General features: G+C 49.6%; 1 protein-coding gene across 4 annotated transcripts in view; it reads left to right on the forward strand.

The window, feature by feature from the left end:
• The first annotated feature begins 2,895 nt into the window (after positions 1–2,895).
• LOC116990107 (zinc-binding protein A33-like) overlaps positions 2,896–13,887 on the forward strand; it is a 37,492-nt gene continuing 26,500 nt past the window's right edge. Inside the window, exons 1-6 of one of the 4 annotated variants that reach the window (XM_033047639.1) lie at positions 2,904–3,340; positions 3,433–3,528; positions 4,143–4,376; positions 5,788–5,810; positions 5,900–6,018; positions 10,348–10,385. In XM_033047639.1, the coding sequence (XP_032903530.1) occupies positions 2,930–3,340; positions 3,433–3,528; positions 4,143–4,376; positions 5,788–5,810; positions 5,900–6,018; positions 10,348–10,370 (906 nt within the window). In that variant the 5' untranslated portion in view covers positions 2,904–2,929 and the 3' untranslated portion in view covers positions 10,371–10,385. Of the gene's footprint in view, positions 3,341–3,432; positions 3,529–4,142; positions 4,377–5,787; positions 5,811–5,899; positions 6,019–10,347; positions 10,386–13,887 lie in introns of those variants that run through there. The other 3 variants (XM_033047637.1, XM_033047638.1, XM_033047636.1) reach the window with 3 other exon arrangements.

Here is a 13,887-nt window from a genome sequence, read left to right on the forward strand (position 1 = left end):
GACCGAGAAGACTGTGGCCGGACCGACCTGTGCAGCGACGTCCTCCACCGTCCGCATGGGGTAGTGCGGGCGTTTGATAGCAAGGTTCAGGTCTTTCGGGTTGATGCAGATCCTGATCTCGCTCGCATCCTTCTTGGCAGCGACGACCATGGTGGAGACCCACAGGGTGGGATCGCTCACCTCCTTGAGGATGCCCGTGGCCACCATGTCACGCAGTATGGACTCCACGCGGCCCTTCATGGCAAAAGACACACGGTGGGCCGGTCTAATTACCGGGTTGACCCCCGGGTCAACAACGATTTTGTAGGCACAGGGCAGTTTGCCCAGAACGTCGTCAAAACGGTCGGGATACTCTATCAGGGGGTCCATGGGAGCCTGCACCAGGTGGATGTCGCGGTGGAAAGAGACCAAACCAAAGTCCTGGCATGCACGGGCGCCCAGCAGGGTGACGTTTTCAGATTCCAGCAGGAGAAAAGTGAGGGGCCGAGAGGTCTCAAGAACTGTACAGATAACCGTGGCCTTCCCCACGGCGACCAGAATACCTCCCCCATAGGCATGAAGGCGGGAGTCATCGGGAGTCACCCTCTCCCCCGAGCTTATCTGCTTGAAGAGGCTAACAGACATAACATTGGCAAACGCACCAGTATCGACCTTCGCAGGGAAGGAGTGTCCATTGACAGTAACATGTACAGAAGGATCTGTTATCAATGCAGGTGCACCCAAAAGCGAAAACACAGTTGAATCACCACGGGAGGAACTCGTATCCGAATCGGGGAGTTCATCTTGCTGGTACTGGGAACCAGGCGCGCTATCACAGTCCGCAAGGTTGTTTAGACTCCTTCTAGGAGCAGGGACAGGTTTCCCACGCGATCGACAAGCCGCAGAAAAGTGGTTCAGCTTCCGGCAGGAATTACAAGTTTTACCCTGCGCTGGGCAAACGTTGAACTGGTGGGAAGAGAAATTGCAATTTGGGCAGCGACGAGGGGTGACCTTAGCGGGTGCAGAGAGGGTGAACCGGCGTGGCGGGCAATTGATCCGCCGGCGGCCAGTGGTACCGGTGAAATTGATGTCCTGGGACACCGGTTGAGATACGGAGCCAACAGCAGAGGCCATGCGAGCGGCATGCATGGCATCCCTTAGCGTTAGATCAGGCTTCATCAGGAGCTCGTCACGCAGCTTAGAGTTTAGGAGACCGTTGACCAGGACGTCCCTGATCATTTCGTCCGGTGTAATCGCTTCAAGGCGGCACCGCCGAGCCATATGTCGCAAAGAGGCAATGAAAGCGTCAATGTGCTCACCGGGAGTCTGACGCCTTTGGAATAACTTAAAACGCTCAATAATGTTATTGGTGGGTATATCGCACAGGGCAGTGAATTTGGCTATGAGACATACCGGGTCGTTGCGGTCTTCCGGAGGGGCGAACTCGAACGAGGCATAATGTTCCATTGCCTCCGGACCAGCCAGGTTGAGTAGTAGGTGAGCCTGTACCGCAGGAATGGCACCAGGATGAGCGATCGCGATATAGTGTTCGTAGTCGCGCTGGAAGACAGTCCAGCGGTGCACGCAGTCCGCGTCAAAAACGAGCGTGTCGGGACGACGACACGAGTTGGACATAGTAAAAATGTTGAGGTGGGGACACAACTAGGATAAACAAATAATAAAATAAAGCCGATGAACAGGAGACGCAAGTCTACCGCGCTGACACCATGTAAAAGGCCTTGCTTGACACACAAAGTATTTTACTACATAACTTTATTATAGGCACTACACACACTATGCCCTAGCTGTCCGTGGTCATCACTGGAGCTAGAGAGTGAGCTGGAGGTGGGGAAGCTACAATTATACAAGAGACAATGGGGAGTGGTTAGTAGTGGTGAGGTCACTATGTTGAAGGAGCATGCACTGATCTACACCCACGACCTTCTGTGTGAAAATATTGTTCCTCAGGTTCCGATTAAATCTTGCACCTCTCACCACAAACCTGTGTCCTCTAGTTCTCGATTCCACTACTCCGGGTAAAAGACTGTGCATTCACCCTATCCATTCACCTCTTAATCCCATGCACTTCAGCCTCCGGCGCTCCAATTAATAAATCCTTCCCTGCACAACCTCTCCCTTTCGCTCTGGCCCTCAAATCCTGGCACCAACTTCGTGAATCTACTCTGCAGTTTTCCCAGCTCTTTATCCTGCCTTATATTGTCCCAAGCGCTACTCTCCGCTGTCATCTATATTCAGGACAGTTTAACGTGTAACTGACCCCTCCCTGTGGTAGAGAGCGGGAGAAGAACCCTCCATAGTTTCCGCGGGTGGATTTGCCTCCATCCTTTAAAATGGTCGTAACGATGGTGGCCCTCGGGTCCTGTGGCCGGCGCTCCTCTTCCCAGAGGAAGGCAGACATTGATGGTGAAATTCACCAGCGCCTTCAGTGCACCTGCACAACCTTTGACCGTCTGAGGAGAAGAGTGTTTGAAGATCAGGACACAATTCGCAAGTCCTCGATCATTTTGTCACACACTTTCTGCCTTTCATCTCTGGACTTTGTCCAACCGTCTGCCGATCAACTCCCCCCTCTCCCCCTCAACTGTGTCAACCTATTACCAGCCAGGCTTTGTCCTGCCCCCTTCCTTCCATCGTTCTTCCATCTCCCACCCACCGCCCCTACAATCAGTCGGAAGAAGGGTCCAGACCCGAAACATCACCTGTCCATGTTCTCCAGAGGTGCTACTTGACCGGCTGAGTTAATCCACTACTTTGTGCTTTTTTGTTGTGAAGCAGCATCTGCAGTTCCATGTTTCTGCATCTTCACACTGAACACTTGCAGCCGAATTACATCCAATCCCCGAGACGGCTGCGTGCGCAGTGTCAGCAGTTTCAGCGAATGGGAATGCGTTTTAAACCAGGAAGTGGATGGTTAAATTCAAATGTTAAAATGGCTTCGAAAGAGCAGGTCGAGAGTCTAACCGCGGAGATAATTTGTCCCATCTGCCTGGATTTCTTCACCGATCCGGTGTCACTGGAGTGCGGGCACAACTTCTGCCGCTCCTGTATCACACAGAGTTGGGACAGGGAGGGGAGAAACTGCTGCCCGGAATGTAGAGAGGAATTTACAGACCGCACCCTCAGGGTGAGTCGGGCCTTGGCGAGACTGTCTGAGAAAGCTCGAACTCTGAGCCTGGTTCGGACAGAGAAGGCGAGTAAACTTCAGTGCGAGGAACATCAGGAAGAACTGAAGCTGTTTTGTGAAACTGACAAGAAGCTGATCTGTGTGATTTGTGCAGCCGGGCAGGAACACAAGTCTCACAACTTCACGCTGATAGCAGAAGCTGCTGAATTCTACAAGGTAAAAGCAAATCGATGTTGATCGCATCATTGTTTAATTCCTGTTTTTATTGTCTAACACTTTTATTCTCTGATTTTAAAACAAAATCCCAGGATCAGGTTAAAGATTCCTTCCAGTCTCTCACAAAAAAGGAATCAGAGATCCAGCAAATGGAGCAGCAACAGAAACAGAAGATTTCTGGAGTTCTGGTGAGGCTTTTAAGTTTCGATTTCCTGATCTTGTGTAGATTTGATCGCTGTGACGCGTGTAATAATAGGGCAGCGCAGTGACACAAGTAGTGCTGCTGTCTCCTAGTTCTGGTGAGCGGGTTCGATCCTGACCTCGGGTGCTGCCCGTGTGGTTCACGCCTTCTCCCTGTGACCGCGTCGGATTCCTTCTACGTCCCCAATACACGCTGGTTCAATGGTCAATCGGTGACTGTTATAATCCCTGGGAAAGTGGGTGGTGGACGGATGAATGGGAATTAATGGGCATGTGAAAAGGAATAGGCAGCATGGAATTGTATTGGGGTAGAGGATTGATGGGTTATAACATTACCCTCACGACATTTCAGAAGCTTTTAGACAAACTATCTAAATGTTTCTGAAGTCTGAAGAGGGGTCTCGACCCGAAACGTCGCCTATTCCTTTTCTCAATAGATGCTGCCTCACCCGCTGAGTTCCTCCAGCATTTTTGTCTACATTACACAAACTATTGAATTGCCAAAGCAAATGAAAAATGCACAGGCCAAATGTCACCGTTAAAGTCGTGAGGAAACACAACCAGTGACATTATATATTGATCTTCACCTTTTATTTCACAGGAACAGTCACTCAACCATCAGTCCAAGATCACATCCCAGTATGCTGAACTGCACCAGATTCTCACTGAGAAAGAGCAGCGCACACTGGCAGATATCCGGGAGGAAGAGAAGAAGATTCTAAATACAATGGAGACAAATCTTGGAAATATTCAGGAGAATTTAAGTTCCATTCAGGGGGAACTCTTAAAGTTGCAGCATCAGATGGATCAGAAAGGCAGTGCGGAGTTTCTGAAGGTGAGGGGTTACACTACAGTTTGGTGAAGTGAAAGTGCACAGTCCCAAAATGGTGGGTGACATTTCAGAAATAAATGCTGCATTTACCAGTAATTGAGAACTGAGTAAATGTTTCATCAGTTCCAGCTTTTGTTGTTCTCAAACTAATTGGCCTCCCGCTGAATCTATGGGATCTCAGGACTATCTGGCGGGAATGTAGAGAGGTGTTTGTATTCTTTAGCGTTCAGAACAAAGACAGGTGATCCTATATCTGATCCCAAGGACCACGAATGGACAGAGGGCAGTAAATCTCTGGGATTCTCCAACCAAGAGACTCTGAGAGGTTTAACCTGTGAGACGTATTTAAACCAGAGGAAGATACATTTTAAACATTCGGGGGATTGTAATTGAAGGGAATGTGACAAAGAGGAGGAGTTGAGTCCTGGTCTAGATCAGCCATGACCACATTGTGGGGATTAACATTGAAATCTAGAACGTGGCGCACACATCAGATTGATCATCTATATCCGGTTCCCATCAGCAGTGGGTGGTCACCTTGGGAGAATTTGCTCTGTTTGTTTTGTCCATCTTGTTTCACCATAGAATGACATCACATTCTACATCATAGACAGGCCATTTGGCCCATCCTAGCCAGTCAAGTTTTCTGCTCCACTCATCATCCCTCCCATCTACTCCCCACACCCGGTAACAATACCCCAAATTCCAGGAGCCCTAATGTGTTTATCCCGCTTGCACTTAAATGTATCTCTGCTGTTGGTTTCAGTCCCTCCAATGCAAGTGAGGTCCATGTTCCCAACACTGCATTCTTTTCAGTACTTGTTGAATACCGTTACATTCCAGCTTTGATTTTTGGTCTCCCCACAAGTAGAGATATTATTTCACCCCCACCCATTAAAATCCACTGATAATTTTAAATTCTATCTCATCATTCCTGACATGTTCTCCAGATAAAATCCCATGACCTGCCCAGTCTTTGCATTGAGTTCTGTGCAAGAGGGAACTGCAGATGCTGGTTTAAACCAAAGATAGACACAAAAAGCTGGAGCAACTCAGCGGGACAGGCAGCATCTCTGGAGAGAAGGAATGGGTGACGTTTCAGGTTGGGACCCGAAGTCTGAAGAAGGGTCTTGACCCGAAACGTCACCCATTCCTTCTCTCCAGTGATGCTGCCTGTCCCGCTGAGTTACTCCAGCTTTTTGTGTCGATCTTTGCATTGAGTTCCATCCTCTCAGTTATGGCGTCATTCTCATGAACATTCCTTGTGCTTTCCCCCATCGTTCTACATCTCTGCGGCAATATCCGCTTTATCTCTGCATGGCAACGGCAATAAGAGTTGGAAAATGGGAATTATCAGAGGGTTGTAGAAATTTGGTCCCTCAGTCAATTGAGATTTGTGTTTTATTTATTTCAGGAGGAAGCTGGTCGCAAGCAAAGGTAGGAAATTGTCTTGATGGCAGCATTGTAAGGTTTTGCTGAATATATTTCTAATGATCAGATGATATCCCGCTGTTAAATATTTGCAGGGTTCGTGATGAAGCCAAACCACTGTCGGTGGTAGATGTTAACTTGCCGATTGAAAAATTTGATCATCCTTTTTTGTACAACACGGTATTGGCAGAAACACCTGATGGCATCAAGCAAGGTAAAGCTTCTTCCCTTTGCATTGTTTTTGTTTCTGGAATCTTTAAGTTAATGTGTAGATGCAAACATTAATGGTATTTTGGACTGAAGGGAAATTGAAGATTTGATTTTCCACCAAACACCGCTGCAGAAAAGCATCACAGAATCAGAGTGAGATGTCGCCCAGAAACAGGCCCTTTAACCCAACATGACTATGCCAACCAAGTTACCCAACCAAGCTAGTCCCACTTGCCTGAGTCTGACACATATTCTTCCAAGTCTTTCTTATTCATGTCTCTAACCAACTGTCTGTAAAATGTCGTAATTGTCGCTGCCTTGTCCACTTCCTCTGTCAATTTGTTCCATACATACATAGAAACATAGAAACATAGAAATTAGGTGCAGGAGTAGGCCATTCGGCCCTTCGAGCCTGCACCGCCATTCAATATGATCATGGCTGATCATCCAACTCAGTATCCCGTACCTGCCTTCTCTCCATACCCTCTGATCCCCTTAGCCACAAGGGCCACATCTAACTCCCTCTTAAATATAGCCAATGAACTGGCCTCGACTACCCTCTGTGGCAGGGAGTTCCAGAGATTCACCACTCTCTGTGTGAAAAAAGTTCTTCTCATCTCGGTTTTAAAGGATTTCCCCCTTATCCTTAAGCTGTGACCCCTTGTCCTGGACTTCCCCAACATCGGGAGCAATCTTCCTGCATCTAGCCTGTCCAACCCCTTAAGAATGTTGTAAGTTTCTATAAGATCCTCTCTCAATCTCCTAAATTCTAGAGAGTATAAACCAAGTCTATCCAGTCTTTCTTCATAAGACAGTCCTGACATCCCAGGAATCAGTCTGGTGAACCTTCTCTGCACTCCCTCTATGGCAATAATGTCCTTCCTCAGATTTGGAGACCAAAACTGTACGCAATACTCCAGGTGTGGTCTCACCAAGACCCTGTACAACTGCAGTAGAACCTCCCTGCTCCTATACTCAAATCCTTTTGCTATGAAAGCTAACATACCATTCGCTTTCTTCACTGCCTGCTGCACCTGCATGCCCACTTTCAATGACTGGTGTACCATGACACCCAGGTCTCGCAGCATCTCCCCTTTTCCTAGTCGGCCACCATTTAGATAATAGTCTGCTTTCCTGTTTTTGCCACCAAAATGGAGAACCTCACATTTATCCACATTATACTGCATCTGCCAAACATTTGCCCACTCACCCAGCCTATCCAAGTCACCTTGCAGTCTCCTAGCATCCTCCTCACAGCTAACACTGCCCCCCAGCTTAGTATCATCCGCAAACTTGGAGATATTGCCTTCAATTCCCACATCCAGATCATTAATATATATTGTAAATAGCTGGGGTCCCAGCACTGAGCCTTGCGGTACCCCATTAGTCACTGCCTGCCATTGTGAAAAGGACCCGTTTACTCCTACTCTTTGCTTCCTGTTTGCCAGCCAGTTCTCTATCCACACCAATACTGAACCCCCAATGCCGTGTGCTTTAAGTTTGTAAACTAATCTCTTATGTGGGACCTTGTCGAAAGCCTTCTGGAAGTCCAGATACACCACATCCACTGGTTCTCCCCTATCCACGCTACTAGTTACATCCTCGAAAAATTCTATAAGATTCGTCAGACATGATTTACCTTTTGTAAATCCATGCTGACTTTGTCCAATGATTTCACCACTTTCCAAATGTGCTGCTATCCCATCTTTAATAACTGACTCTAGCAGTTTCCCCACTACCGATGTTAGACTAACTGGTCTAACTACGCATTGACTGAAACTAACTGGGACCCCAGCTACACTACGCATTGACTGAAAAAGCTGCTCCTTTTTACTGTTTCCACTCTCACCTTAAACTGATGCACTCTGGGTTTAGCCTCTCCTACCTTGGGTAAAATACTAGGCTATTCACCCTATCTGTGAAAACATCTATAAAAACAGCCGGATGGGCTCCAAAGACAAATGTCCCTGTCTGTCCAACGTCTCATTATAACCCAGCCCTTCAGACCTGAGGAAATTATTGTAAATCATTTTGCACCCTCTCTAATTTGCTAATAACAGTATTGTGTCAAACGCTGTATTTAATATCCTGACCTATGAAAGCATGAGTGACAAACACATTCTTCACCACCCTGCCTGTCCCTGTTGCATCTTCCATGGCACTGTGTACCTGCAGCCCGAGATCTCTCAGTTCTATAAAGTTCCCCCTATACTGTGTATGTCCTGCCCTGGTTTGTCTCAGCAAAGTGCATCACCACACCTTCACATGAATAAATCCCACCTGCCGTTCCTGAGCCCATTGGCCCAGTTCACAGGGATCCCATTTACTCTCAGATAACCTTCTTCACTCTCCACAATGTCACCAATTTTAGTTACATCTGCAAACTGACTAACCGTGCAACCTACATACACACCCAATCGTGTATATAAATAAGGAACAACAGTGGACTCTGTCTCCAGTCTGAAAAACAATCCTCTACCAACATCCTCTGTCTGCGACCTTCAGGTAAATGTTGTATTCCATCGGCTAGTTCACCCCGGATTCCATGAGATCCAACCTTACTGAGCGGCCTCTCATGCGGTGTGTAGAAGTTGCATCTCTCAGAGGGCAGTGAATATCTGGAATGTTGTGCCCAAGGTGGTGGTAAAAGGCTGAGTTATTGGATATGTGCAACTTGGCTACAAATAAATATTTGATTGATCGAATATTTAAGATTATGGGGAACTCACACAGAAGAGGAATTGGTGCCAGCTTAGATCAGCCATGATCATATTGAACGGAGGGGCAAGCCTGAGGAGCGGATCCTAATCCTGCTTCTGTTTTCTTGTGTTCCTATGCTCCTGTATACCGATAAATAGACAGACTTGACACCAAGGTAATGTTGCAAAGATTAACAATACTTGTTCCTGGGACAATGATTTTGCTGTGCGGGGTGAGATTGAGTAGACTAGGCATGTGTACTCGAGTGTTTGGGTGTATTGGAGGAGACCTCAGTGAAACACAAAGTTCTTACAGGGCTCAGTGGGCTGGATGCAGGGAGGATGTTTCCCCTGTCTGTGGGGTCTGGAAAACGGGCACCCTCTCAGAATGTGGGCTGCACCATGTAGGACAGAGATAAGGAGACATTACTGCACGCAGAGACTGGAGAACCTTTGGAATTCCCTGCACAGGTGGCTGTGGTGATTCAGTTATTCAGTGCTCTTGGAGCTGAGAGCCATGGTTGTACATTACAAAATCAGGCCCTTCGGCCCATCACGTCCATGTTCACCTATTTCCCAGCTTTACTAATCAATTTGCCCACATTACATTGGTATTCTTCTGCACCTCACCTAGATAAGTGCCTCAAATATAATGATTATATCTCACCACCGCCTCCTCTGTAGCATGTTCCAGATATCAACCACTCTCAGTGTAAAGAAAACTTACTACTCAGAACCACTTTAAAATTCCTTGCTCTCTAGATAAACCTGCACTCTTGATTTGATATCCCTGCTGCAGCACCGATCTCTGCTGCACTCCACCAGTCACTGACCTCCAAGCAGAAAACTCATCCTTCTACCGCTACCTTCTACCTCCAACCACCAAGCCAATTGTGGATCCATTTCACCAGCTCGCCTTGGATCCCACCTGCCTTCACTTTCTGGACCAGCCTTACATGCGCAACATTGTCATGCCCCCTCAGTGAATTTCATAAATTGTTTCACAATGAGATCAATGTGGTCTTGTACACACCCATCAAATCCACCCGTGAATCCCCTCTCTTTCAGCGACCCTACAACCATAAGTCCCCACCCATTCTGTCCAACACCCGATCATTCAACCTCTGCTTCCTTCCATGGTCCAAGCCACCCCTCCCCCCCCCCTAACCCTCCACTCAAAGCAACAGGGGCAGGTCTTCTGGCCCCTCATGTCTCCCCCTCCCATTCACTATGATCATGGTGACTCCACCCCACACCTCTACCTCCTATTTAACAACCTCAAACTACCGCTCACCTGAATTTCCTCTTGCTCCAATCTGCCTCCATATCTGAATAGCCCGCTTCATTTCTCCATCCCCACTGCAATCTCACAATTCTCCTCACTCTTCGCACTCGTCCTCCCCGTCCACCCTCCCCCACCTCACGAAATTCCCCTCTCCTTCCCTGGATAAAGACTCTGGGAAAGATGTATGTTGTCCACCGGATGTTGTTGTGGGTGAAACCCCGGGCAAGGTTTCAGTTGTCCGCCCACCTGTGCCTGAGGCCGAGCGGCTTCTCCCCCGGTCCCGGGGCCGCGCTGCCCGATTCTCCCCCCGACCCCCGGGGACTCTCTGATTCTCTGCTTCTCCCCCCAGTCTCCGTCACCCTGGATGTGTAAACAGCGTATCCGCGGCTCGAGGTGTCTGAGGATCGGAAGAGGGTGAGATGTACCCGGACCGGGAGTAGTCTCCCTGACAGCGGGAAGAGGTTTACAGGCTGGGAGTGTGTGCTGGGATCGGAGGGATTCACATCGGGGAGACATTACTGGGAGGTAGAGGTGGCGAGGAATGGGCGCTGGTGTCTGGGAGTCGCCGCAGAGTCTGTGGAGAGGAAGAAACCGGTCGACATGACCCCGGAGACTGGAGTCTGGAGCATCAGGCGGGGGCGGGGTGACGGGTTTGATGCATTCACCTCCCCTCCATCCCCTCTCCCCGCCCGTCTCATCCCCGGGAGGGTGGGAGTTTATCTCAGTTACGAGTCCGGGACAGTTTCATTTTACGACGCGGACATCAAGTCCCATCTCTACACCTTCACTGGGAATAAATTCACGGAGAAAATTTATCCTTTCTTCGGGCCTTGGGATAGAAACTGGCTGAGAATCTGCTCCGGTTCCACTCCGGGTGTGTAAAATAATGTAAATGTGGGAAGAGTGAAATAATCAGCAACTGAAATCAGAGCTGTCTGTTTGTCTGTCGATCCGTTCATTTTAACGCGTTAACCGCGTCCGGCAACGGAACAGAAATTACTTTAGTGAAAATATAAAGATTGAAACAATCTCCCTTCCCGCGGGTTCAGCAGCAGCCGCGGGTGGGCGGCGGATCCTGAGCTCCGGGCTCCCCCGGGTCCGAAACTCCCCCCCCCCCCCCGAGTAACAACGCGACACAAGCGGTGTTGGTGCGGAATTCAACAGCGGCGTAAAGGCGATTTTGGGGATAGGTGGAGATAGAAGGGCGGAATAACATCGGAAGTGGTCAAGATCTTACTTTTGATATAGATATAAACTAAAATGTATTTACAAATAAGATCCGACATAATATTTATAGCGGATAGATGGATAGAGGTGTTTTAGAAATTGGTATATATGAGGGAGATTGTTAGAGTTACGCGAAGTGCGTGTAGGATGGTGTTAGTGTGCGGAAATTGTTGGTCGGCGTAGACTTGGTGGACCGAGGGGCTCGTTTCCACTCTGTGTCGTCAAATTAAACAAATTGCGAGCAATTTCGCAAAGTGCAAAGTGAGTAACTCAGCTGGTTTCCCCCAAGAATGACACCCAAAGCGTTGAGTTACTCCAGCACTTTGTATCCACAAGTACATCCACTTCCTCCCGAATGAGGAAGTTCAAACAGGCTGCCACCTGGCGTAACCTCGTCCGTTACTCAATTCTCACAACACATTGCACAACACCGTATCATGCAAACTATTTGTGCGTATCCTTCATTCATTGTTCTATATCTCTCTACATCACCGTCTATATCTCTCGTTTCCCTCTCCCCCCGACTCTCAGTCTGAAGAAGGATCTGCACCCGAAACGGCACCCACTCCTTCTCTCCAGAGATGCTGCCTGACCCGCTGAGTTACTCAGCACTTTGTGTCTATCCTCGAAACCTTTCCTTGGTGAGGGGGGTGGGGGTGGGTGAGGGGGATGGCTGAGGGGTGGGGGCGAAGAAGGAGGGTGGGAAAGCGGAGAGGGGAGGAGGGGTGGGGGGCAAGAGAGGTGAGAAAGGAGGGGAGGGGGAAGAGGAGAGGTTTAGGGGAGGGGGACAAGATGGGATACATCGATAAATAGACAATAGGTGCAGGAGGAGGCCATCCACAATCAGTTCCCCGTTCCTGCCTTCTCCCCATATCGCTTGATTCCACCAGCACTAAGGGCTCCATCTAACTCTTTTGAACGTATCCAGTGAATCGGCCTCCACTGCCATCTGAGGCAGAGAATTCCACAAATCGGTCACGGTGGCGCAGCGGTAGAGTTGCTGCCTTACAGCGAATGCAGCGCCGGAGACCCGGGTTCGATCCCGACTACGGGCGCTGTCTGTACGGAGTTTGCACGTTCTCCCCCTGGCCTGCGTAGGTTTTCTCCGAGATCTTCGGTTTCCACCCACACTCCACAGACGTGCAGGTTTGTAGGTTAATTGGCTTGGTGAATGTACAAATTGTCCCTAGTGGGTGTAGGATGGTGTTAGTGTGCGGGGATCGCTGGTCGGTGTGGATCCGGTGGGCCGAAGGGCCTGTTTCCGTGCTGTATCTCTAAACTAAACGATACTGCCTGTCCCACTGAGTTACTCCAGCATTTTGTGTGTGTGTATCTGCGGTTTAAACCAGCATCTGCGGTTCCTTCCGGCATAATATGAATGTGTTGAACGCTGGGCGCTGGTGTGTACACGTGAATACTTCTGTGAATGAAGTTTTATTTTACAACGTGTTCTCTGCTCTCTGGGCTGGCGTTGGCAACGTGCACTGAGACAGACTTCTCTTCATCCACCTTTTATTAAGAAAATGCAAAAACACACAGAAACAGCGGCCGCCTCTGTCGATGGTGAAACTTCGCCGGTCCCATGATCACGCGTGGTCGGGAGGGTGGGACGGTTCCCGCTGCCCAGCCCAACTTGGGGAGGGGGTGCTGGGGACTGGACCCAGTGGACACCCCCACCCACCCCCAACAATCCTCCCCGTGACCTGGGTGGGGGGTAGGGGAGGATCCAGGCAGCATCTCTGGGGAACATGGACAGGACACAGGGTGCCGGAGTAACTCAGCTGGAGAGGCAAATCTGAAGAAGGGTCTCGACCCGAAACGTCACCCACTCCTTCTCTCCAGAGATGCTGCCCGTCCCGCTGAGTTACTCCAGCTTTTTGTGCCTATCTTTGTGGAATATGGGTGGGAGATGGAGACAAAGTGCCGGAGTAACTCAGCGGCTCAGGCAGCATCTCTGGGGAACATGGAGATGACATCGAGTGCCGGAGTAACTCAGCGGGTCAGGCAGCATCTCTGGGGAACATGGAGAGGACACAGAGTGCCGGAGTAACTCAGCGGGTCAGGTAACCTTAACGCGTGTCAAGGGTTATGGGATAAAGGCAGGAAAATGGGATTAGGAGGCAGAGATCAGCCATGATTGAATGGTGGAGTGGACTCGATGGGCCGAATGGCCTAATTCTACTATAACTTGTGAGCGTCTCTGAAGTGAAAGGAACAGGTGACGGTTTGGTTCGAGACCCTTCTTCAGACTGAACGTGCGGGAGGGGGAGACAAAGCTGGGAGAGTTACTCTAGTCTGGGCTTTGGGGTGGGGGGGCAGGAATGGGGGAGAGGGGGGGGGGGGCGGGAATGGGGGGAGATACCCCGGGTGGTCAGTTGTGTTCCTGCCGTTTCCAGAAGCGTTTGACGTCGGGGTGGCCGTTGGGGGTGACCACCATCAGCCGCTTGGGGGGATTCTCCCACACCAGCACCCCCAGGTCCCGCGCATAGTCACGCAGCAACTCAAAGTCCACCTGCGACAGAACTGTTGTACAGCACACCTGTGGGGGAGAGAGAAAAAGTGGATTGGGGGGGGGGAAGTAGGAGGGTACAATGAGAAGGGGGAGACACTCTAACTCGCCGCGAGATCTCGAGGCTGCTTTCTGCCCGTCCCTTCTGATCCC

This window comes from Amblyraja radiata, chromosome 30, assembly GCF_010909765.2.
Source record: "Amblyraja radiata isolate CabotCenter1 chromosome 30, sAmbRad1.1.pri, whole genome shotgun sequence".
In the NCBI taxonomy this organism is placed as follows: domain Eukaryota; kingdom Metazoa; phylum Chordata; class Chondrichthyes; order Rajiformes; family Rajidae; genus Amblyraja; species Amblyraja radiata.